Source organism: Rutilus rutilus, assembly GCF_951802725.1.
Source record: "Rutilus rutilus genome assembly, chromosome: 20".
NCBI lineage: Eukaryota > Metazoa > Chordata > Actinopteri > Cypriniformes > Leuciscidae > Rutilus > Rutilus rutilus.
In genome coordinates, this window is record NC_140225.1 from 28,906,321 (window position 1) to 28,934,013 (window position 27,693).

Genomic DNA, 27,693 nt, shown 5'->3' on the forward strand with positions numbered 1-27,693 from the left:
TCACTTTTGATCAGTTTAATGCATCCTTGCTGGATAAAAGTCTTTCTTTCTTTCTTTCTTTCTTTCTTTCTTTCTTTCTTTCTTTCTTTCTTTCTTTCTTTCTTTCTTTCTTTCTTTCTTTCTTTCTTTCTTTCTTTCTTTCTTTCTTTCTTTCTTTCTTTCTTTCTTTCTTTCTTTCTTTCTTTCTTTCTTTCTTTCTAAAATCCCAAACTTTTGAATAGTAGTGTATCCACAAAAAGATTAAGCAGCAAAAACATTAATAACATCAGCATTGATAATTTCAACACTGATAATAGTACCGTAATAAATTATTCTTGTGCAGCAAATCATCATATTCTTATGATGTGACACTGAAAAATTGAGTAATGATGCTGAAAATTCAGCTTTGCATCACAGTAATAAATCACATTTCAAAATAGAATATAGTTATTTTAAATTGTGATATTTCACAATATTGCAGTTTTGACTATTTTTGATCAAATAAATGCAGCCTTAATGAGCACAAGAGACTATTTAAGATGTGCAGTATTACTACTGTATATTGTCAGTGTGACTGATGTGCGTACTCTCTCCTGCCCCGGCAGAGCATATGCTGAAGCAGCGTCTTCAGTGAAGCATGAGGAGCAGATGCAGGAGGAGGAGCCTCTGAATGATGTGGTGCAGGAGGAGGTGTCAGACGGCGCTCTCGAGTCCAGTGGCGGGGAGGAGGAAGATGAGGCGGGATCAGATGGGAAGAAAAAGAAACAGAGAGTCGGCTTCCGTGACCGCAAGGTGATCAATGCACGTGCACATCCTCTTAATCGCATCATGATGAGGTCAGTGTCATCCAGTCATTATCTGATGATCCGTCTGACTACACCATGTGCAGATGAAATGTGAAGCCGTCACATCTAATAAACATGCAAATCCACAGTCATAAAATCAACCGAAATGCCAGCAGTGGGAATGTGGCAGAGCGACAATAGCAGAGTTAATGAATTGCAGCTGACTTTAACTGTGGGGGAAATGTGATTATTAAAGCAGCATCTGGGACAGGCAAGTGTGGGACTTACTGATTAAAGGGAAAGAGGAGAAATGATAAGAGAAAATAGGGAAATAAATAACAGTTGTTTTTCTCAGTAGTTGATTTGTTTCCTTTAAAGGGGGCACAAAAAATATTTTTCCTAATAGAGTTTGACAGTATTCAATATTGCCAGACTTCTCTCTCACACACACACACGCACACACACGCAGCTTGTGTCTTTTACAAATATACATTTTATGTGATATCATAAGCAAAGTGACGGTGAGTAAGAGCGTTCACACACAATAGATTACAGTCCATCAGAGAACGTTGTGAATCCGTTGATATCAATAGAGGAATAGTGTGCTGTAAATGCGAGGGAACACTGTGGTCCAATTCGCTGTTTTCCAACCTAATTCAAATTTAGAACGGCTGTTTCTACGGCCTCATAAACAAGCTTACACAGTCTTTTCTATAAAAAGATCAGTTCTAGTGGAGAGTTCTAGTGGAAAGCGCTCATAATATATAACACACCATGAAAATAAATATGTTCTTAACTTATTCTTAGTTTCTAACTCAATCACTGGCAAGTGAAATCTAAAAGTTTATTAGCTAATGGCTAATAACAGACATTATTTAGTTGCCTAGCACAAAATTTAGTTGCATATGCAAGTGATGTACTCGCAATGTGGAGGGTTGTAAAAGTCACCTTGAAATCAAAATTGACAATTCTTATTTTTTTATGGAATATTACCATTGTTATGATGAATGTTTTTTAATGTGCCCTCGTAATCTTTAATCAAAATAACTTCCCGTCTCCCTCGCGGGCCGCGGCAGGATCTTTTCTCTTCTCTGATGACATATTTATTGGCAGGGCAACCTGTCACTCACATGAGATCACAGCAGTAGAGTGAAACACCGCCCGCCCACTTTTCACAAGTATTTTTTTTCCATTCAAATAAGTTTTTGTTAAAGTGTTATTAGCCATGAACCAGGCCAACCAGCTGCGAGGTGAATCTTAATCTTACAAACTTTGATTTGAATCAAAAAAGTATTGGAAAATGTCACTAAAATTCAAAGGTACCAGACTGTGTACTTAATGGCTTTAGTGAGGGAATCCCATGAAGCACTGTGAACAGCATGACCAAATTAATATATATTTAAACAGTATATTAAGTTTATATTTATATAATCAAATAGACTGACTTGATTTCATCAATTGCGCTTTTGACTTGATTTGCTTGTTCTGACTCTGATTGGTGGATTTTTCTTTATGGCATCATGGGTAATGTAGTTTTTCACCATGAATTTAACTGTGAAACACGATTATTTTAAAACTAAGTTGAAATAATGCAGGCTGGCGGCTTCAACAGAAACAAATACTGTTGATTTACAACCTCGTAGCTCACAGTAGGGCTGTCTTTAAGTTATTGCTAAAAATCTATTTCCCTTTGGAGAATTTACTCCTGGAACCCGATTGATGCAATCTATAGCAAACCATAATGTTCCAAAAATCCAATCAATTCCTGATGGACAACATCAAGTCCCACACTACATTTGTTTTCTCATTCAAGAAGTCGTTTCACTTAGAACTTTTGTTTCATGCTGACTAAAAAAAGTCTTAAAGGGATAGTTCACCAAAAATTATGCAGAGAACCAGCGAGGACAGCGAGGCACAAGCATGTTTGAGCTTCCACAAGAACCATTTACAGCAGGCAAGTACGGTTGAGAGTCCATTGACCATATTTTATGTGCTCTATTTATGTACATTGATCACTGTTTATATTGAATACAATCCTAAACTAAGTCTTTTCATTATATAAAGAGATCATATCCTTTCAAAATACTTAGATTAAACCACTCGATTCATATAGATTATGTTTGCTGCAAGTTTTTGAAGCATGAAAGATTTGGGTAAATGGACTGGAGGTACAGAAATCTCTCACGTTTCATTTGTATTTTGAAAAGTAATGAAAGGTTTATGGGTTTGGAACCAAATGAAGGTGAGGAAATGATGACAGAAAAATAGCAATCCTGTTTATATAACAGTTCTTGGTACAAGAAAATTTGACTTCATAAGTGGATACTACAAGAGTGTACAACATATTCCCTTATAAAACGGTCAGTTCCCATCCTTGATTCTGATCGGTCAAAAGCTCACGATAAAACACGGCTATGACCGCTTCACCCAACGGTTCTATGTATCACTACACAACATCCCTAGCAACCACTCTTAGCAACTTAAACACATGTTGATCATTGATATTGTTCATTGAAGCTATAGAGTATCGTGAGAGATCGAGTAAGCGAGTGTACCTGCATTTACAGTAGACATAGCATTTTCCTTCAGGTCAGTCCTATATTCAGAATAAAAAAATCAGTTTGAATGTCCCCTGCGATATCTTGTCCTTTTAACAGTTAAGGGGTTTTCCCTTGCCCTATACCGGTAGTCATCTGTCAGTTACGTCTTCCTTCTCCGTAATCACAAGTTTGAGTCCTGTCAATATAAAAGTCTTCTCTACTGACTAACTCACTGATAATGACAGTCTCTGCCGCCATCTAATGTATGTAACTTCTGTTGCTGTTTATGGTCAGGGACTATTTTTTCCAGTGGAAGGAAGGCTTTTAGTGATTTCACTTCATGGAAGTTGCATAGATGCATATTTTTCGGCTTCAATGTTTGTATGTGGGGTAACCGTTTTAACTCCGCTTCGCGTCGTGCCTAACAACGCCCTTCAGCCGTGACTTATTCACGATACAGCACAGCCTCTCGTACCTTATTGCTTACTTTAAACAGATGCTGTACTTGAGGACTGTATCACAGTCGGAGAGGAACCCCCTCGAACAATCAGAACTGTCCAGTGGCACCACTTTTATTTGTGTTTGCGAAACGTTTAATGTATTTTGATTGTGCCGTATGCTGTAAAGCACTATGTAGGCCCTGCTGAAGATGGATCTATTCATCACCACAATTAGCTTTGGCTTTTACACATCTATGTTGGATCATGGCTGTTCAATAATTTAATTTCTCAACATGGCTACTTCGGCGATGTCTTGTGCTTTTTGTGTGTATGTGTTCTTTAAAAAAGGAGAGAATTTGTCAGGATGATTTATTTTTGTTACCCTGCGTCCTAAAATAGCGAGACGCGGCAGAAGTGGTTCAGACCTTTTTGTTTAGAACCTAATCTTCACAAGCTGAGAAAAAGGGAGAGAATGTAGGTATTCTCTGACATATGGATGCAGTATTAAAATAAACAGCATACATCAAACCAGCAGCACATTAAAAGCGAAGTTGATTTGTTGTAGGATGGTGGAGCTCTGCCTTTGATGGATGAGGCCATTCATCACGTTGCGGGGTACATTAAATGGCTGTCGCCGTTTACGGGAGCTCTGCCCTCCAGGCCACTTCTCCAACCAATAGGCCTCATTCATGAAATGCAAACAAAACTAATTTGTGTGTAGATCATTTTGTGGACTAGGAGGTGTATAAACGTGCAACAGCAGAAATGTGTAGTGGTAGAGTTGTGCGATTACCATCGTAACTAAGGAAGTGCGATATGCGCGGTTTTCGATTTTAAGCACAATTTTGAAACGATATTTCCTCACACACATACTTGTCTGTATAATTTTTGGAAGCCGGCTTTATTGACAATATTTGCAGGCACCATATCTTTTGAATAAATCAAACGTGACGGCGTCGGTTATTTCTTTATGCCTTTTCGAACACTTTTTGAACGTTGTGCAGTTCGCAAATGCCTCTATTATCTATTTTTGTTCACCTAGGGGCGGGATTCACAAAACATAAATATATAAAAATGTTCTTAACTGCCAGTTTCTTTATATTTTTTTACTTAAATGGCCATGAAACCCCCCCAAAAAATGTTGAGATGTGAAAGGATATGTACATCACTGAAAACACTAAAAGAACTTGGTCATTTTTGTGCTTTTTAGAGCAGTTTCGTTCTTTAGGTTGAAAAGCGCGACATCACAGAATCTGAGGTAGAAGCGTGCATCCGGAGTGTGTGATTGGCTGCTGGGGCTGGAGAGGCACGATTCTACGCCATCTACGCCATTCACGATTCTGAGCACCTCTCCGCATTTATTCGTGAGAATGAACGGTTTTAATCCAATCACTGCGCTGTATTACGCATGAGATTGCATTACAGCGGAGAATTCAAAGGCCACGAAAGACCATTTCAGCAGTTTTTTCACCTCTGCCAGTTCAGCGTTGCGTGCAGGCACAATGTAATAAGTGTATGTTTCCTCAGCACAGTAGCACAAAAGTGTTGTTTCCTTTTCCCCACAATACTGTCAGAGCTGGAGTTTGACTACCAACACAACGAAAATATGAATATAAATAACAATATTTAGTAGGCCTATTGTAACAACATGCGGGAGCATGCTTGAGAGCGGTTTCTGCGCGGAACGCAGCGATGAGTTTAACAACGCTCGCAACGCCGATCATAGTACACATGGACTCGAGTAAGCATGTTTCAAGTTTTAATGAATATACTTCATATAGTGTTCTAAACATGAACCAGCAGCACTGTGTATGCTCATATATTTAATCACTTTGTCTTTAAATGAAATATATTATGTGCAAATGAGGACACTGGTACACTGATACTGATACATCTGATCATGAACGCAATGACACAATGAATTATTCTAATACACAGAAGTAGATACACAGAAAATTCAAAGAACAATGGACAAAAACGTAACAATGCTCTTTCTGTGTTAAACTGATGTGTATTCATGACACTTTAAGAAAAAGAAAAAAGAAACTTTTCTTAAGAATGTTCTTATCTTTTTTTCTTAAGATTGTTCTTAGGATAAAGTTTAAGAAGTATTCATATTCCCGAAAAGAATGTTCTTAAAAATCATCGTAAATAACGTCTTAAAGTTAGGATAACCTCTAACCTGTCCTAAATAACCAAATGTTTAATGAATTTGAGTTGTTTCAAATATTAAGCGTTACAATAACACTAGCTTGCTAAATATAATATTATCTCCTTATAATAGCATCTCCTTGAGACTGGCTCTTATAGAATAACTATTTTAACTTGACACTGTACATTAAAAACACTTTGCCTCCTGCGAAACCAGTCGCGATGAAAATAGTCTGCACACTTATTATGATCTACAGTAATCTGCAGGCAGTGCAAAAAGACGGGCGTTGAAGTGTTTTTCAGTCAGCGAGTCTTCAGCAATAAGCCTTTTTCAATCAAATAACACCAAAGCCTGTCATTTTCTTAAGAAAATATTTGAGAACTTAGGAATTTTTTAAGAATTGCACTTAGGGACATTTTACATTTACATATAGTCATTTAGCAGACGCTTTTGTCAAAGCGACTTACAATTTAGGACTAAGTTAAGCGAGTCATCTTGAAGAGGCAAAAACAATGCAAGAAGTGCTCAAAATACAAAGTTCAGGCATTGGTCAGAGTAGCATAAGCCCGATAAGGGAGGATCATAGGACAATTTTTTGTTTATTTTTTTTATGAGGTTAAGTGCTCACGGAAGAGTTGAGTTTTCAGTTGTCTTTTGAATGTTGTCAGGGATTCTGCATTCCGGATGAGGGTGGGGAGAGCGTTCCACCAGCATGGAACTGTGAATGAGAATGTTCTGGAAAGTGATTTTGTGGCTCTCTGTGATGGAACCACGAGACGTCGCTCGTTGACCGATCGTAGACTTCTGGTAGGGATGTAGACTCGTAGGAGTGAGTGAAAGTAGGAGGGAGCTGAGCCTGTGATAGATCTGTAAGCAAGCGTAATTGCCTTGAACTTGATGCGAGCTGCGAGAGGTAGCCAGTGCAGAGAGATGAACAGAGGAGTGATGTGGGCCCTTTTTGGCTCGTTGAAGACAAGACGAGCTGCAGCGTTCTGAATCATTTGTAGAGGTTTAGTTGCACATGATGGAAGTCCAGCCAGAAAAGCATTGCAGTAGTCAAGCCTAGATATGACCAGGACCTGGACGAGAAGTTGTGTTGAATGCTCAGTTAGGAAAGGCCTGATCTTCCTGATGTTGTGCAGTGCAAACCTGCATGATCGAGCTGTCTTTGAAATGTGGTCTGTGAAGGTCAGCTGGTCCTTCTTACAAACTTCTTAGAATTGATCTTAAGAATTTACTTAACTTCTTTCTTAAAGCTACACTGTGTGATATTTTCCCCCATCTAGCGGTGAAATTGTATATGACTACCCAGTGAATATTAGTTTCTTTTCCTTTCAATTCCGAGGGCGTTTTAACTCCTACGGTGGCCGTATTATTCCAAGATTAACATGGCTTCCAGTTCGACTTCGCAAAAATTGCGCCTTTAAAACTATTCATCACCTGTGATCCGTCGCAGCACAGATTTATGTTACAAGGTAAACAATACTTTTCACCATTGACGCGAGGAAAAGTAACGCAAGTTATACTAGAGGTCGTTCTGGCGTTATGCAAAACCATGCTATGGTTAGACAAACAACTATAAAACTTCGAATTTACACAAATAGGCTGAATTACCTGTCGAGAAGAAAGCAGGCAACTTCGGCGTCCGTTTTAAAATCTTTGCTCCTCATGAGCTCTTTCCATCTGGGAAAAGTTACTCCAGTATTGACTTTGGTCTTGCTGATTTGCCTGTCGCGTTGACGTTTTAATTCTCTCTTTCGCTTCCTTGGCGACTCTGCTACGCTCGAAAATAAGCGTGATCCTCCATCAGCAATCTTTCAAATCTGCCGGCAGTCACGAGTAATCTCCCCCTCGCATTCGTCACGGTGTCACTGAGTGTAAAACGCGAAAGGCGAAGCTTGAATTTCCAGGTATGTCCCTCTTTGGCTAATGTATTTTCAAGATGGAGGCGCAACATGGCTTCCGCCATTCGAGCGACTCGCTCGTATGTATTCTAAATGGCAGATTTTACGCTTACGAGAATACTTTATTAGTTGGTGGAAGTAATTACACATGAATGAGCACATATACTTTTGATAGAACAAAATGTTTTTTGCTAAGAATCAACTTAAAGTTACACAGTGTAGCTTTAAGAAGATTTTCGTGAATCCGGCCCCTGGTACGAAATGTGCCATTGTTTTTCTAAGTAAACACACACTAGACGGGCGTCTTTTACCATTGCACATCTCACGCATGACACTGTATCCTATGCGGTGCTCAAGGTAAAAACAAGTTCAACTTTTTAAAAAGCTAATTTATGCGTGATTTCTGCTGAAATTAATTTCACGCTTATTTCATAAATGAGGACCTCTGTTTATTTTTTGACATGCGCTTTGTGTTGTGTTTTGGTGTGTTTTCAGACTTATCTGGGTCATTTTGAGTGCTCCCATCAAAATCCGATTCATTTTAAAGTGTCGTATTGGTAATCTTCTTAAAGCACTCTGAAATTGGAATATTATAAGAAGAAACTAATAAGCAAATGCTTTTTGACGGGTGCCAATCATTCTATCTCATCCCTGTCCCCTCCTCCATCCCTGTCCCAAATTACGTCTCACTCAAAACTCCCATCTTGTTTGAATCAGTTTCAAAGTAGAACCATGTCTTTCCGAAGGAGTATCGATCCATTTAGTCCGCGTATCTAGATTTTTGCTTATAATGGATGTCTCGTCACATTCTGCACAGATTTAAAGTCTTCTCAAGTTTGATGCTTTGTTTGAGATGAACTTTTAATCTTTAGCTGAATTGATGTTTTCTGTAATGGATATTTTCCTTTGTCCTACTTAAAGTTTGGACCGTGGCTCCATTAACAGCCGACAGAAAAATAATAATGGAGATTAATGCATTCAGATGCATGCATTTTTCCAGTTGTATCACATTATGTTGACATTATGAAAGGCTATAGTGTTTTTATCCAAATATTCATAGTATATTCATATGAAAATATTCATATTGGTTCAGTAAACCAATCTTAGTTTGATTCTCCCGAAATTACATTGTGTTTCTGTGGTTCTATCAAAACATTACTCTGTTTCTTTGAGGATCTGATCTGCCTGACACAGCAACATTGACTGGTTGTTTCGGGGGCATCTGTTAGATATGCAATAGGTCAAGAAACCTATTTGAAAACATGCCGTTTGGTGTTTAAATTACACATTTGAGTTTTTCTGATTATGCAGAGGACCACAGGATCACATTTTTAGAGGGGTTGCATAAATATAGAGTTCAAGGTTCTTTATTTTTGCATGTGATGTAATGTTGTGAAATGTTTTTCTCTAGTTTCACAGTGCAAAAACAACAAAACAGCAAAGTAAAAAAAAAAAAACCTATTGAATATAAAATATATCAAGAATGACATGAATAAATTAATAAAATAAAATAAAGGATAGTGTCTGTGTGTGAAGTAGGAATTATGCAGGGTTATCATATAGGGGGCGCTATAAATGATATTTATAAAATACACCGTAACAAAAACATAGTTGAGTTTTACAAGACCATTTTGCACCCTTCTGCTATACACTTTAAGACGTATATGTACAGTAAATTCCCTTTTTGCATATGAAATGAGGAACAGCTCTTGCAAGTTTCCATCCAAATAATAATTCCTCTTTACAATGGTAGTATTACATCATCACAGATTCATAAAAGAATCAGACTAAAATGATCAGGAAACTTGTAAAAAATAAACTTCAGCCGTTTGTTTCTTATGTTGGAATCGTTCAGAAGGAACTGCAGAGCAGCGGGTGCTACACAACCAGAAACGGCATGAAGTTTGACCGCATTTTATTGTTAGTTCTACTGCTGTTTAGCAATACCCTACAGCCTCCATAATTATGCTCCTAAGATACCTTGTTTTAACCAATTTTTTTTAAACTGCAACACATGTATCCTTGGCACTTAATACTATTTGGATGACGCATTATGTCGCTTTTTTTGTAGAGGGTTCGCAATCACTTATGTGATTCCATTTCCATAGGTTTGAGACAGACAGTGTTTTATAGCACAGTGAGCTCTCAAAAGATCAAGGAAAGTGTTTCTTATGTGTATGTGTGTGTGATGTATGCCTCTAGGTATGTCCTTGCTTTGGTACTTGTGTGTACTTTGTCTCCACCCTTTCTTGGTGTGCCAATGTCAGCTGGAATCACTGCCAGCCCACTGTTGGTGCCAGGACCAGTAAAATGTCCTCGATAGTCAGTCATAATGTTTCAGTAGATAAATGAGGACATTTGGCCCTCACAAGTATAGCCAAACCTGTACACACACACACACACACACACACACACAAACAAGCCTCTTTCTGTATGAATGATGTCATGGAGATGGCAGTTAGTGATGCATAGAGTGACCTTTGTGAACGTTGTGTACAGTTGCTCTCATTAAAAAGACAACATGCATTGTCCTATTATTGTTATCATAGACATCTGAACCGTCGCATTCAATTTCTGCCTGGATCAGTTTGCAGCTTTTTCTTTTATTGTTAGAGCTTCTTATGTGCAAAAGACAGATGGTCACACAGCAATCACTCACGTGCTGGAAGAGGGTTTATTTTATGATATTAAATTAAATTCTCTTATGCCAGCTCATGTAATCATGAGCTTTAATATTTCAGAACCAAGTATCAAGATCACTCTAAAAGAAAAACTACATTTGCATTTTCTGAAGGAAATATCAGTACTTGCAGCAACAGGAAAGTGTAGTTCAGGTTTTAGTTTTTTTAGGTTTTTTTAAATCACCTTGCTTTGCAGACTTTGTCATAATAATTCAGTCAGTGCATTTCTTGTTTTTTGTCAAATTAAGAGCAAATGTTAATATGTGATTGTGACCCGATCTGGCGAAATGAGTCGGAAGTGGCAACGTTCCATTTTAAGATATGGGCCGATTATGTGGAAAAACAATGAAATAATATTTTTTATTTTATTAATTTTTTTTGTGCTAAATTTCAAAGAACAGACATTCAAAAATAATCTCCTAAAGTTTTGTAGTCCAGATAATTGGGTAAAGGCATTTAAATGACTATTAAAGTTTACAAAGTTTTACTAAATTCCCTGGAAATGAATATTGCTTTTCTCAACTCCTCTCGTCACCTCTGAGCATTTCCCGGGTATCCCCTGAAACATCTCTGCTCTCCAAATATGGTGTTACACGTTGTATAGAACCAATCAAAAAGCTTAGAAATGTACACAAACGCTGATCATTTGTCAATGGGAAGCCCCATTTCGACTGACCGGCACGCGATTGGTCCAGCCATCCTCCTGTCAGACTCGCAGCGCTCTGTGTAAACAAGCTAGCAGATCTCCTCAGAAAGATTAAATATTATTAATTTGAGAAATGTCGCTGTCAAAAGAGAGCAAAGTCGCCAAAAAGTCGCCAAAAGCGTTGAACTCACTGGAGGCTTCTAACCTAAGCTCTGGTCATTTGGTAAAATTAAGCTGTACAATAAATAGTTCATCCCTTTAAATGCAATGGATTTTGAAAGATATCAACAAAAAACGGGCAAAAAACTTTAAAAGCGATTTTCTCAGGTTTTCAATTGGAAAAAGAGGGCAGACGACCATAATTCAAATGTGTATATATTTACAACCATTCAAGGTATGACTTTGACTAGGATATCATTTGAAATCTTATGGTCTCCTCTTTCCATTAATACCAAAATCTCAGTTTTGAAATTTGGGTCACTGTGACTCATTTTGCTGGATCAGGTCACATATGTGTAGTTCCCTATATATCGTATGCAAAATCTGTTTGTCAGATGAATAGGATCTATGAATTAACGTCAAATTTGAAAAGAGCCCTGTATGCCATTCCAAACCTGTATAAATTTTTTTCTACGGAATACAGAAGATATTTTGGAATGTTTTTACTATTTTTGTAATGAAAGTCAATGGGCTCCAAAACACCATTGGACCCCTTTAAATTGTATTATATGGGGGGGGTGGGAAATTCTAAATATCTTTTTTGTTTCAGAGAAATAAAAAAGTCAACATCACTCAACCTTTATAATTGGAGTGTGTTCACAGCAAAACGGAGTGCAACTGAATAAAGGCAAAGGTCTCTGAATGTGTTTTTAGAACTTTTAAATTGTAATATTTTTAGCTTGACATGGCGTGTTAAAAATACAATACTTTATGGTGCAAAATCTTGAAATAACGGTGAGACACAATGCAGTGACCAAGTATGTCTATGATCTGACACAAGTATAAACTAAAAAATTAAAAATAAGCTGTAGTGCGCAGTGACCTCTTGAATCTCAGTGTTTGACAAGTACAGTTTCACATTACAAACATCACTTACTGCACGTCATGCATTCAGGCAGGATCCTGAACTCCAAATCCTCATCATTTCATCTTGCAATTAACAATCACTTCTCTTGTCTAATAGCAGCATGCAAACTGACAGTCAATTAGCATAGAAATGACGTAAATTAGCATACAGTAGGCTGCATAATGAGTCGCAAAATGGGCATTTGCTAAAGATGGCCAGAAAGAGGAAAAGAAAACACCAACAAAGGCTGGATGAGAATGATAAAACTGACCTCTATTACTGCTCATTTTGATGATCTTTGATAAAAAACACAGACATATTCATCACACTAAGAGACACAAACTGCAGTAATTGCTCTTATTTAACAGTTAATTTGTCTCCATTAATGGCTGTCAATCAATTAAACATTTTAATGGAATGAGTTACATGATATGCTGAATAAATATCCCCAAATTACGATAGTTTAATCACATTATTGAGGCCAAAAAATCATTTAATAGACATCACACAAAAGTGGCATTAGAGACAAATATATTGTGTTTCATATCATTGATAATAAGCCCAGAGTCCACAGCAATCCGTTTCAATTCAATTTGTCAGTCTGTCCAAGGTGGTTGATCACGTTACGCTGTTAATAAATTGACAGCTGTAGTCCAGTAGAAAATGTCCAGTTTATGTATCTGAAATATTTATACACATTTTAAATTACTTAAGCCGCGTTTCCACCAAAATAACCCGAAACAATTTGTCCCAGGACCCCCCAACCAATCAGCGTGTTCAGCGCCCAAGTCCCACCCCCGAAAGTTCCTGAACATCCTGCAAAAGTTCTACCTCGCAAGCAGAGACTTTCTGAGCGGGATATTTTTACCTGGAACTTCGTTTAGACCCTGTTTCCTGCGGTCGAAACACACGGAGTAACACCCCAAAGTCCTGCGGTGGAAACGCTGCTATACAGTTTCACTTTGTTCAATAGCCAACCTGCAATGGATGATTTTTCAGTAATGTATGCCATGTCGCTTCAGGCTATGAATTACTTTTAGGCTGTTTTTGACTCATAACTCATAACGTTGGATCATTGTGGTTTGCTATTGCTGTGATCTTGTGAGTGACAAGTTGTCCCGCCCTCGCACCGAAAACAACAGGGCTGCATTAACTCAATCAGTGGCCCTGGGGCTTTAACTCTTTGGGGCCCCATGCTGCATGCACACCTATACATTCCTCAAAAATGCATACTATTGCCTATATATAGACCCATGAGTGTGGATCATTTTCACATTTATGGGTGCATTTTCTTGTTTATATTTATAATCAAGCAATATCACATGAGCAAAAATGCTGTTTTTCCGAATATCAGCAAGGTTGAAAATGTGAAATTGACTATACAACAATTCAGTAAGCAAGAAGTTAATATTAAATAACTTACATTTTAGACACAATATTGTCTGTTTTTGCTTTATCTTGACAATTGTCAAGCCACAGCAGCAACACACAGTGGTTTCTTTCCCAAATTAATTCGAGTAAAAAAAAAAAAAAAAAGCAAAGTACTTGCGCCACAACAACAGAATTTTGATTCAGATTCATTCATTATTATGAATCATTCCAATCCTATATGAGAGAGACTGGACATCAGAGGGTAAACGCAGCACAACAATACAGTGTGATGAAAATAGCAATATAGCATTTGGTTGTGTCATAAAGCTACTTGGATAAAATAGCATGTTACTATAAAAACACCTGAAATGCTGTCACCCTGGTAAAAATGTAGTTTATTTAGTAGAAAATTAAGACAAAAGGAAAAAATTAAGTAGTTCCCAGAATTGATATTGTCTGTGTTTGCTAAGTGTGTTTTTCTGTTTGTTTGATACAGGTGATGGAGTATGAGAACCGGATCAGAGCTTACTCCACCCCAGACAAGATATTTCGCTACTTTGCCACCCTGAAGATCATCAGTGAGCACGGAGATGCCGAGGTGTACATGACGCCACAGGACTTTGTGCGCTCCATCACACCCAATGAGAAACAGCCAGAGAGTGAGTTTCAGTCTTTCTTGACCAGGGTTGGGCAAAATTCAGAATTGGATATCATAATTGACCACATCAGAAAGGATGTTGAACTGGAATGACAGGATGACATTTTATTTTTAATTTTTTATATATTTTAATATATAAAAAAATAATATATATAATCATAACTCGTTATGATCAATTATTGCCTAAATATTTAAATCACCCAAAAAAGGGAATACATATCCCATGTATTTGTACCTATAAATAAATAAATAAATAAATAAATAAATAAATAAATAAATAAATGTGTGTGTGTGTGTGTATGTATATATATATATATATATATATATATATATATATATATATATATATATATATATATATATACAGTATATGTGTATGTATGTGTGTGTCTGTATGTATGTGGATATATGTTTGTGGATAATTAATTACAACGGATTATAATTAATTATGAATATATAGATATGATTATGATGGTTTTCAGAATAACTTTTAACAAATTTTATTTCACATCGACTAATCTGTTCATTCAACAGAACGATCTTCTTAACAACTCACAAGAAAGATTCTTCTTATCAGCTCTTAGGAAAGGTTATTCTTCTGGTTATGAAGAATAACTTTTCTGTTTTATTAGATTACTAACTAAAGTACTCAAAAGTATAAAAGCTTGTAGCTAAAGATCAAACATTTAAGTGACTGATCGATGAGCAGCAACAGAGACAATCAAGCGTATGATGGTTTTTAATAAATGAAATACGAATACATACGACTATACTTAAAGAATACATATATACAGAATAACAAGAAGTAAAGAAAGATAGGGAAAGAAGGTCAAAGAATGGCAAATATCACTAACAGTTAACCTTTGAGAGCCAGCAAAGAATCAAATCACCTTATGGCAGGAGTAAACAATCTAAAACACATCTAAATATCGCTAGAAATAATACTAGCATGGATCTTTGGTGCTGAGCAAGAATGTGTGTGTGTGTGTGTGTGTGTGTGTGTGTGTGTGTGTGTGTGTGTAGATCCTCGTTGCGTTGTTCATGAGCCTGAGGCGTTCTTATTTTGGGTGAAATGACCGTCTCCTTCTGACAGCCTAATTTGCATGTTTTATGATGGTGTCAGAATTGATCATTTTTACTCCAAAGGATGGTAAAAATAGTATAATACATTTCATTGTAACATACTATACATAGTTAAAGCAGCACTCAGTAGCTTCGGGATTTCTACGCTGTATTCTCGCTTTTTGCTCGCAGGTTTCTCTCTAGAGCTCCCTCCACAGCTTCGGAATAGATATTTGACAACACTGTTGTAAAAACTCGTTGGTGATTCTCAGACACCAGAGGCTAATAGATCAACGACATCAAAGCAGATGGGACATTCTTTAAAACGTCTTCTTCATTCAGGTTCGGACAGCGTGAGGGAGCGCAATAATGACAGCATTTTAGCAGATTTCTTTTGGCCGTAAAGCAGTTGTTTACATCGCGAGACCTGATATCACGCGATACTTCCTGACGCGGCGGCCAGCGGCCCGCTGCCCCAAAGTTGCAAGTGCATATTTTCCGCTCACGGGCACCAGGGGGGTGCGAAACGACCACCATTCAACCCGAAATAAGTATTATAACCATTCCAGTGACTCCGAAGCTGTTCAGTTAAGGTAAAAAAGTTACTTAGTTCACCTTTAATTTAGGCGCAACGAGAGGAGTATTTCGATACCAAGGAAGGTATGGCTGGAAGAAATGAAAGTAGAGATACATTTTTACACTTGAATATAAGCACTTAGAGTTTAACTAACACAACTAAAAAGTCGCAACTAGGCTAATGTAAGGTAGGGGACATACGTACACACATGAATATATCATATGCATTCTGGGATGCCTTAATTTTGAGTTAAATGGAAAGAATGTCTGTGTATATTTATATTGACTGCATTTCTCATGTCCATGCCACATGGCCTTTTGTGCCTGCCATGGGAGGGAAGTGGAGTTGATTAAGATCTTTTTGAACCTCACGAAGGTGTTTCTGTTTAGCCTCTGCCAGGCCACTAAAGTGACAATGGGGCAATTTGACCCAGACTCATCGGCGCTAGGCCTGTGATTTACATGAAGTAGTCCAAAAAGGTTAAAAGCTTTCTGAAGCTTAGAACTTAATTGGTCATCGTGATCCAGTCCAAACACTACATGTCAGTGTCTGTTTCGTGCACACAATGTTAATAGGCTACAACAGGTACAGTAAAGATGTGTGGATGCTAGGGCTGGGTTGACCATATCGATTTTTCGTTTTTAATCAATCTTCCTGTTTTCAGTTGATGCATGAACAAAAAAGTAACTAAAATTTATTTGATAACGCCTATGATCCAGTAATCGCAATAAGCTCTGTGCTTTGTTACTTCTGATATGAAACTAAGTGTCAGCTTTGAAATTCTGTCAATTTTAGAACAAAATTCAAACAATAAGGGCCAGGTTTACTAACAGCTTGCACCAGCGCAAACCCTCTTTTGGCATTAAAAAAACCACTGTCAGGAATTATTAAAGACATGCAGTGAAAAATTAGTGCCGAAAAGGTGTGGACACAGTTATTTTTGCAGCTGACCTTATTGCATATGCATTTGTAGGAGTTTCCCTTTCAGGCGCACAATTAATGGAGGAGAGTATTTAAATGAATCATGCAAGGTGATTTACTAAGGTTTGCGCTCGTCAATATACTGGTGTTTGCGCCATTATTTTCCGCCCCAAAAAAGCACGTGTTAAACCATACGCTACCTGGTAGATTGCGTTGGTCATTATGGAAATGATTTGACTGCGTCTGTGTTCTTTAATTTGTGCATCGTCAGTAGACGATGGTCAGTACCATCGGTGCTGTTTTGGAATTGCGCTCTCAAGCTAATTTACCGTTTAGTAGCCTGGAAATCCAGACCTAAATCTGAAAGATTAATGGTCTGGCATCAAATAATGAAAATCGGCCAGCTCGAGGGCCGGCACCAAGCATGCATTTGAAAATCTCACTGCACGCAATTGGATAACACCACGACCAATCACAACAAGCCCCATACGCTTAGCTACCAGCAGAGATAACTGGTAGATTAGACTCTTACCGTATCCGGTTGGCAAAACAGCAAAAACACCCTTCTTGCAAAGGAACGGTTCGAGCGCTGTCTTCTGTTCCTCTTTTAGATAAAAAGCCAAGTCTAACTCGTTCATTGTAGCGGCCGAAGCCATTTCAAACCACTGGTGTTCATCCATAGCCATCTTGCAATGTTTACTAATGACTTCGACGTCACAGCGCTGTCGTCATCTGTTTAGCTCGCCTCTGGCCCGCCTATATCAGATAACCCGATGTGATTGGTGCAGCTCGGATACAAGGGCGTATTTAATGAGCATCATCACTCGACGCCAGAGTAAACTCGCTGAGCAAATTCAACTTGTGCTCTCGTGAGAACTCTGGATTTCCAGGGTACCTGTTTAGTAAATCTGCCAATAATGTTTTGATGCTCTTTAATGTCGTGTGATAGATCGCTGTATCGGACAGCACTTTAATTGTAGAATATCGCCTTTCTGAAGATTCCACTCCGCTCACTCATTCTGCTCAGCGCCGCTCACTCAGCCCATAATGCCCTTTGTGATATGCTGGTTCGAAAATGTGTGTGTATATATATATACACGTATATGTATATACATATATATACATATATACACACATATATATATATATATATATATATATATATATATATATATATATATATATATATATATATTCACACATTAAAATTAAATTAAAATTATTATTATTTTTTTTTTTATATAAATAAAAATTGTATTGGCTTATATATATATATATATATATATATATAGCCTATTCCGCACTCAAGCGCACACAAAAAGCTTGCCACAAAGAACTGGCAAAAGTAATGATTATGAATATGTCACAAAAATATGGCAAGGAGGCATTTTAATTGTTTATTAATAAACTAGCATTTTCTGTGTCAGTGTCGGCTGCAAAGAAGAAGTTGACGATGCTGACTCGCCATCTTCGCACTATTGTGAACGCGCCTATAGAGAGAAATGCACATTTCATTCGGATTACATAAGCAGAGAGTGGTCTGTTTTTGTTTTTAATTGTTTTGTTTAAAATTATACATTTTCAAACTTTCTATAGATATATTTCTCATGGCTGTGAGGCAAGTAGCCTATAGACTGAGTTTCGGTTCATTTATGAGACGAGCTTGTTTACCTGCAATGCAAGTGATCGCGCGGGCACCTCCATGCCCTGATTATATTGTCTGCTATAGCATATTTGCTTCTTATTTATTAAATCCAGGCAATTGGTTGATGAAACATTAATTAAAATTAAGATACAATTCATACAAAACGAAATTCACTTTAAAGAAAAGCTATCTACAAAACAAAACTTAATGAAGTGGTCAAAATCATGTCTGACCCACTCCATATGTCTCCCCATATATTGGACATCTTATGATCCTATCTTACTCATGCTGTTCACTTTTCCTATAATCAACATAGCCTAGATCAGTGGTTCCCAATTCCAGTCCTCGTGACCCACTGCTCTGCACATTTTGTAGGTCTCTCTTATCTGACACACTCAGTTCAGTTCATGGAGTCTCTCCTAATGAGCTGATGATCTGGTTCAGGTGTGTTAAATAAGGGAGACATACAAAATGTGCAGAGCAGTGAGTCACGAGGACTGGAATTGGGAACCACTGGCCTAGATGAAATTAAGAAATAACATTATATTATTTATGAGCGGGATTTGAGCAAACGCCGTTTTACCGGTGAGTATGTGGGGGAGGGGTGCGATTTCCGGATAATAATCGAATAATTCCCAGCGATCATCGAATATTATTTTTGCTTGAAATGCCCATCCCTACTGCGGAGATGGCGAATAAGCATCGTCAACTTGATCTTCGCAGCCAAAACTGACACAGAAAACACTAGTTTACTAATAAATTTTGTCTCCTTGCTATTTTTCCCCCAACACATCATAATCATTACTTTTGCCAGTGCCTTGCGGCAATCTTTATGCTTGCACTTGAGCGCGAAATAGGCTATATTATACCTTTATATATTAAACGCCCATTATGGTTTAGTATTCTCCTCAGTATATATTTAAGTAATTAAATTTATATAATCGTGCGATTAGTCGACTAATGGCTTAAATGAACAACTACTAGTCAACTAGAAAAATCTTTAGTCTGGGACAGCCCGACTCCGAAGTCATGTAACTTCATGCTGAGCTTCTGTCTGTATCTGTAAATAGCTCTAAGTCATAAATACACCAATAGCCACTAGCCTGTGCAGCGGACTGACTTCCTCGATCATTTCCTGTGCTCTAATCTGAGTATATAATGTTCCTCTGAGGGCTGAGGCTATGAAATGCAGTTACTCTAAGTCATGGGGTTTTGACCTGTCATACTCTTGTTGTAGCTGTGAAACAAACTGAAAACTATCGCTGTCATGTGAAATTTAAACAGTTGTTACAACTTTAACCCCCATCAACCAGCGGGGACTGACAGGGTCATGCTTTTCAGCCAAACCTTGGCTACGCTCTACTTCAAGTATCTATGCCCTTCACTCGCTGACTTGCCTGCGTCTCATGAACTCTGATATACATTGCTTGCATTGTGCTAGTGCCCACTAGTGTCTGAAGGGAACGGCCTAAGCCCTTGATCACTTGGAATCTGCTATGAAGATTATTTATTATAAGTTGGGGTAGATTTAGCGGCATCTTCTGTAATGTCACAATCAACGTTGCATTATGGGAGATGGAGCTGCCTGAAGCGTACATATGAGTTTGCTCACTCCCTTTGTCAAATCTGATAGTCTTAGGGTCTGTCAGCAGAAACTTCCTTCACACGCAGGGATTCCCCTTAGAGAAGTTAAGTTAGTGAGTGTATGTTTAAAATTAAGTGGAACGCAGCCCACAAGATGAAGCACTAAACACCTATATTGGCTTTTTTGACATATTCTATCATATTCTGACATATTTTATGCAGTAACAATCAAAATACACTAAATAACTTTTTTTAGGCAGAGGATTCAGGTTAAAGTTTATATAGTGTTAGATGCTATGTTTACTTAAATAGTGGTAGATACTGTTTGCCCCTCAGTGTATTGTGTAATGGAAAGTTAACATTTTAAAAGAATCTGGGTCTTCTCGGGTCCATTCAGTAAAAGCACATTTATTTAAAATTACCCAAGACCAGAGGCTATACTAATATTATACCCGACCCGTGTCCGAGGCACTTTTCAAGGTTTTGGACGTGAACCTTATTTTCGTAAACTAAAACTGAAACTAAAACTAAAACTATTGGTCACAAAACATTTTCGTAAACTGAAATAAGATAGAATTTTTTTACACAAATGAAAAACGAAACGAAACTAACAACAGTTACTTAAAAATTAACTGAAATAAAATATTAATTAGCAAAAATAAATAATCGTTTTCGTAATTAATAAGCTCTCAACCTGTACCGGAAAATCACGTTTTTCCATTCCACGTACGCTAGACGGACATGTATGACCAACGCCGTCTTTTGCAGCGTCTCGTGCATGACACGATGTTCTAAAAATGCGGCACTCAAGTTAAAATAAGTTCAACTTTTAAAATATGTCTCGAGATCTTGCGCTTTTTACACATTCCACTCCCCGCGTCTCGCTTTTTCAAAGCAAAACCACTTTCTGTGTGAACCAGCACACTGAGTCCGAAATTTATGTTACGTTAATAAATAAATACGACCTCACGTTATGTCAATCACACTTGCACACTGCCTCCGAAACTTTCGTCCGTCAAAAAAAATTTGGATCGGGTTCGATTTTCTGCGTTTTTCACATCCATAACAAGCATTTGAATGGCGTTTTGACAATTTAGAACCACAGAATGATATGAAGGTAAATCAGTAGCAAAACTCGAGAGCACGTAAATGTGAATTTGAGACCTTGTACAATAAATATTTGTACTTGTACATGAACATTTACACTCACAGCTCCAATGTGAAAACCTGTAAAATAAAAATCTGAAGTTGAATGTTGAAATTTGCACTCACATACAATAGTCACAAACCTGTATTCTGAATTTGAAGCTGCAGACAAGTAGACACAAATGTGTAAAATGCCATTCACAGCTAATACAACGACAGACACAAACTTGTAATATATATTTTGCGTTTAATCTTATGTTCACATTCGCGGTACTTACTCAATTAGGCACTTACAACTTCTCAAATCTGTCACTGCAATTTCAAATTTCGCGCCTTGACTTTTGCTACTCTTTTCGCGATATATCAGATGCAAAACTAACTTGTGCACTTGAAACTGAGAGGCGGTGAGAGAGAAAGGGGGGCGGGAGGAGGGGGGGTCAAAGGAGTCGTTTTATTGGTTGGCAGCTAGCCAATAAAATGGGACTACGATGATGTCACAAAACTCGTGTGCACTGAAACGCTAACATGGCTTAATGATTAGACTGATATTAAAAGAAATAAACGATATTATCAAACTCAGTAAACACAATGCTTATAATGCATACTACAGAAAAGCAGATGAGCACAGAATATGACGAAAGAAAGCAAATGTGTGTTCAGTGCAAATAAACTTGCTGCCTGTGTTTTATTAATAATTTAAAGAATTATGTGGGTTTTTTTTGTTTTTTTATTTATTTTATAACTGTTGGTCCATTAAAGGTATAGCGGAGGATCTTTCCGAATTTTAGATAAGAACCGCCCTCTTCACTTTTTGAAAAAAATGCACATGCGCAACAATCGGTCTGTTCCCGAGAGGGAACGCCTATTAAACGTGTGCGAGCCGAGGTTCTCCTCGTGCACGCTGTTTACAAGTTGCTGTCTGCATCGCTCATACAAGATTACTTTCCAAAAAAAGATGTGCATTGTGCACTTTTTCTCCAAATAGCATGCCAAACTTTACCTGTCGAGTAGAAACTTCGCGACTGAGGCATCAGTGGGAAGCCCAACCTGTGTTTTCAGCGCAAGCCATCGTGTGAAACAATCTCCCAAAAACACTCTGATCTTGTTTCTCTCTTCTGAGGCCTTTCTCTTCTTCTCATACAGTTCGTACAAACTTTTTCTCTTGCGACCCTCGGACATTTTCAAAGGACCCGGTGAAACGGCGAGCTTCAATGAATGGCTTAAACCGTAGCTCACCACACATAAACAAACCCCTGAAAGTGCGCATGCGCAGAAAGCGAAAACTAAGGGACGAGCACGTACGACGGCCTTACGTAAACATATCACCAGAATGATTGACACTTAGGTGGACCAATAGTTTATACTACCCACCCGGAAAAAGAAAATCCTCCGCTATACCTTTAAGCCTTAAGCGTTTTCTTGGTTTTCATACTACAGAAAAGCAGATGAGCACAGAATATGAACACAACGTGTTTAATTGAGACAGTGGTATTAAAAGACCAAACTCAGGAAACACCATACAAATAAAGCAAAGCAATTGAGCTCTGAATATGGATGCAACGAGTTTAATTGTACGTTTTCCTCCCACAGAAAACCAAGAAAACGCTTAATAAGGCTTAATGGACCAACAGTTATAAAAAAACAACAACACATAATTCGTTAAATTATTAATAAAACACAGGCAGCAAGTTTATTTGCACTGAACACACATTTGCTTTCTTTCGTCATATTCTGTGCTCATCTGCTTTTCTGTAGTATGCATTATAAGCATTGTGTTTACTGAGTTTGATAATATCGTTTATTTCTTTTAATATCAGTCTAATGCATTAAGCCATGTTAACGTTTCAGTGCACACGGGTTTCGTGACATCATCGAAGTCCCATTTCATTGGCTAGCTGCCAACCAATAAAACGACTCCTTTGACCCCCCCTCCTCCCGCCCCCCTTTCTCTCTCACCGCCTCTCAGTTTCAAGTGCACAAGTTAGTTTTGCATCTGATATATCGTGAAAAGAGTAGCAAAAGTCAAGGCGCGAAATTTGAAATTGCAGTGACAGATTTGAGAAGTTGTAAGTGCCTAATTGAGTAAGTACCGCGAATGTGAACATAAGATTAAACGCAAAATATATATTACAAGTTTGTGTCTGTCGTTGTATTAGCTGTGAATGGCATTTTACACATTTGTGTCTACTTGTCTGCAGCTTCAAATTCAGAATACAGGTTTGTGACTATTGTATGCGAGTGCAAATTTCAACATTCAACTTCAGATTTTTATTTTACAGGTTTTCACATTGGAGCTGTGAGTGTAAATGTTCATGTACAAGTACAAATATTTATTGTACAAGTTCTCAAATTCACATTTACGTGCTCTCGAGTTTTGCTACTGATTTACCTTCATAGAATGATGGATACGAAAAAAACGCGTGCGAAAATTCCGGATTCAGTGTGCAAGGACCTTAAGAAGCAGAAATGTCCAAATAAGTATTTCCATCATGTAATATAGAACTTATGCAAATACAGCTGTACCTTAATAAGATAACCATCTCATGTGAAACTAAACAAGATAACACGCATGAACAAACAGGACACCACACTGAGCAGAAAACGGAAAAAACAAATAGCATGTCTAGCCCGTAAATAGACGTACGTTTGTCAGAGTAGAAGTAAACTAAATGTCTGGTCTGAATAGAATACATGAATATGAGTATAACTATCAGTATATTATATTAAAAGATGTAATAGACAAAAAGTATAAATGGATCAATGCAATAATAATGTTTGAAAGGATTAATCATAGAAATAACCATAAAGGATAATAATCATACGCATGTTTTTATTTTATTTTTCTTATACACCACGTTTCATCTTTAGTATGAATGAGTATGAATGAATAATTTTTACTTTTAAGTTGCATTTGTTTGCTTCTTTGTTCAATCTCAAACCTCCGGTTTTCGGATCCAAGTGGAAGACCTCTAAATAAGAGATCCACCTTTCAGTTAAAAGAGACACGCATGCACATTAGCTAGACCAACCTGAGGAAATACAGCTTTTTAGCACAATTTGAGCTAAAGAAGCTATACATTTTTTGTGTGTGTCAGATTTAATTGAAATACCTTTGCTGAACTCTAAGCTTAGCCTGCAGTTTTTCTCCATTGAAGCAGACAGGAGATGTGTGACTGGAAAACCACTGCCTGGGGCATTACCAAGATGAAGTGGTTTTGGTTTTATTCATTAGACGGTCAATTTTAAATAATTTCATCATATTATCTGCTTTCACGTAGTGTTTAATAACATGATTTACTTTATCAGATTTAAACAGCAACATCTTGGCATTAGCATTTTGATGGGGGCTTGAATTTTGCACACCTCCCTCATGGGTCATCCTAGTTCCCCATGGTTCCCGATTCCACCCCTCACATGATACCATGACAGCTGAGCTAGGAAAATAGCTGTTGCGTGTAAAGAGATGGCAAACCGATCAGAGGCTTTTATAGGAGGGAATGCCACAGTGAAGCCCAGCTCATCAAGCGTGTGCGCGCGTGACGTTGCTTGGTAAATGAATTAGCACGGTAGAATGAAAGACTGTCACCCAGAGGCCGAGCTGATGCAAGAGATTTGATCACCGGCCATGAATAACCGATAGATGTGCTGATGGCTGCAAATGTGTGTATTTGCGTGTGTAAATGCATTTGGACTTTGCGTTCACAGCCAAAAGAACATTTTCAGACCAGTCTGCATTATACATAACAATTTGTCATTTTGGACAGTAAATGTTAGATTAATGAATTAGATGATGGACTGTTATGAGGTCACACATTTTGGTATTCTAGCCTTAGACGTTTTCACACCTGACGCGTTTGGAGCGTTTGCTTCACCTGGTTTGAAACAGTCGATCAGAGATCGCCCCAACAAGGTGGTCACGGTTCGCTTGTGGTGAAAAACGGTCCAACGAATCAGGCTATATCAGAGTCTATGATAGGTAGTTACTAGACGTGTAACGGTACACAAACATGACGGTTCGGTACGTACCTCAGTTTTGAAGTCATGGTTCGGTACGGGTTCGGTGAAGGGGGAGAAAACTAAACATAAAATTGCTGCTTCTTTTATTTTTTAAACTGTTTTTTTTCTTTCTTTTTTTTACTAATGTGTCTCTGTGTTTAAATAAATTCAGTTATAATTGAAGTTTTAGCTAATCTTAGCTAATGCTGTAAACTATATAGGGAGCCCTTACTTACACATTACTATTATATTTAAGGTTATAATTAACAACAGAGACCAAATTATTCAATTCAGTTGCTTTTTATTTTTTGATTTAATAATCAACACATTGCACATAAGGCTGGTTTTGCATTAACTTCTAAATCTAATTATAAAGTAAATTTTCTACTCCAATTCATTTTTAAAATATAATCTTTTACACAGTGGCTGTCATAACTTGTTTTCATGACAAATTTATTTAAACATGCATTACTAACAGGTAGGGATAATGGACACCCAGCCGGTTGTTATCTCAGAATATAAACCCCCGACAGGCAGATGAGGACCCCGACGTGAAGCGGATGATACGAGAGAGAGCGAGTCCAACATACTGGATGGCATAATTAAATAACTGTACACAAAATATTGATTTGACTGAGTTTTAATATTTTATTAGCTCACCAAATGCAAAACTTCCATGAAGAAAAACCGTTTCATTTTAATTCATTCGTTAATTCTTTTTTTCAATTATTGACAGTAGGCTAGCCTAATAAATGAAACACAAAGCCCTTTTAACAAGTAGGCCTATCAATATTTATTTTATTTGTTATATTATCTACTATAATAACGAAACCCGTGCAGCAGGAGTTTCAATTTATTATTCAGTTTAATTTTCTATTGATTATAGATAGGACTATATATGCTTTCCTGTAGCTCAAACAGTAGAGCGATGGCGCTTGCACCGCCAAGGTCACGGGTTCAATTCCCAGGCAAAGCAAAAACTGATAAGAATGTTAATGTGCACCTTGAAATGCAATGTAAGTCGCTTTGGATAAAAGCATCTGCCAAATGCGTAAATGTAATTGTAATACTTTATCTATTCAAATTAAACTGCATGTTTCCATTGATTGTGAAGTTAGACATTGAAAATGGCAGATCAAGCTCAATTGTCTGTCATTTTATTTCTTGTTATGAATTGTATCCTATTTTCAGTTATTACAGTTAACTACGTAAAGTGATATGGATCTGTAATGCGCTCAAGACCGGCCTGGAACTACTTTAGCTGTGCGTTTCCCTGAAAATAATTGCACACCTTAGAACGTTCGTCAACCAATCAGATTCAAGCATTCAACAACCCCCCCTTTAAATATTTAAAGTAAATATAATGAATGGGCTAATATAGTGCATTTACGAAATGCTTCTCTCTAGAGTTAATTCCTTTAGCGAACTAACCTGCTGTCTACACTAAATGAATGAAGGTGCTCAAGCTGTTTTATTGATATCTTTCCGCAGTTGATACACTGATTGAGAGATGTAAACATCGATCGTCTCTTCTTCTTCTGCGCTTTTTACTGGTAGCAAACAGTGTTGCATTACCGTGCTCGCTCTCTTCTGGATTGTAGTGTGGATCGCCTGTGACTGACTGTATTCGTTGTGTGACTGCATGCACCGAACCGTGACGCCTATACCATCTGGGTCGGGACAAATACATGTCCCGTTACAGCCCTAGTAGTTACACATGTGGCATTAAAAGTAGCAGTGTTTGTTTTGCTAGTGCCTCTCAAATCATGGGTTAACCTGGAGCAAAGATGAAGGGAAATACCTTATTGAAATTTGGTCAGACGTCCAAAACACATAGAAATACTGAAGTTTACAAGGCGTTTAGTGAGCTTCTCAAAGATTTATCGTCTGATGAATTCTCTGATTTAATCCTAATGTGCGGAATCCCGGAAAACAGGTGCACTCTGACCAATGAGAAAACAGTTTACTCGCACGTGACTTGTATTAAAGTCCCCCTGTGGTGAAAATCAAGCTTATAATGTTGTTTATATGTCTATGTGGTGTTTATAATGTGCTTTAAGGCAAACCATGTGCAAAAGTCAAAACAATTGCAGAGTATTTTCTCCTTAAATCTGCAGTGAACCAAAGTCTCAAAAACACGGTTTGAAATCGCTGGTGTTTCTGACGTCACAAACTACCTTGTTGACCAATCAGGTCAATGTGTGATCGTCAACGAGTGGATCTCTGAGCGGGTGCGAGTGACTGGAGGCGGGGCTAATTAGCAAATTCATATAATCGCGTATACTAAATTAAGCAAGGGTGTAGCTGTAGAGTTAAATTCAAGCTATTTTAAAGCATGAATCATTTTTTTTCAAGGAAAAAACATTTAAAGATATAATTTTGGTGATCAAAGATGAGTTTTAAGGGATAAAATTATCGACTACAAGGGGGACTTTAACTATATTTGGTCCGTTTAGAAATGTTGCCTTGTGAAAGCAAGCCACACCAAGAAGAAATTGTAACTATTTTAATCCCAATTTCAGAACAAAGCAAACGATCTA

The 27,693-nt window shown here is 37.6% G+C and overlaps 1 protein-coding gene across 2 annotated transcripts in view; it reads left to right on the forward strand.

Annotated features, from left to right (window-relative positions):
• The window catches only part of micu1 (mitochondrial calcium uptake 1), a 153,397-nt gene that overhangs the window by 74,045 nt on the left and 51,659 nt on the right, over window positions 1-27,693 (forward strand). For both annotated transcript variants that reach the window (XM_084390941.1, XM_084390940.1), the window contains 2 exons: window positions 585-771; window positions 14,061-14,223. In XM_084390941.1, the coding sequence (XP_084247067.1) occupies window positions 585-771; window positions 14,061-14,223 (350 nt within the window). The remainder of the gene's footprint in view (window positions 1-584; window positions 772-14,060; window positions 14,224-27,693) is intronic.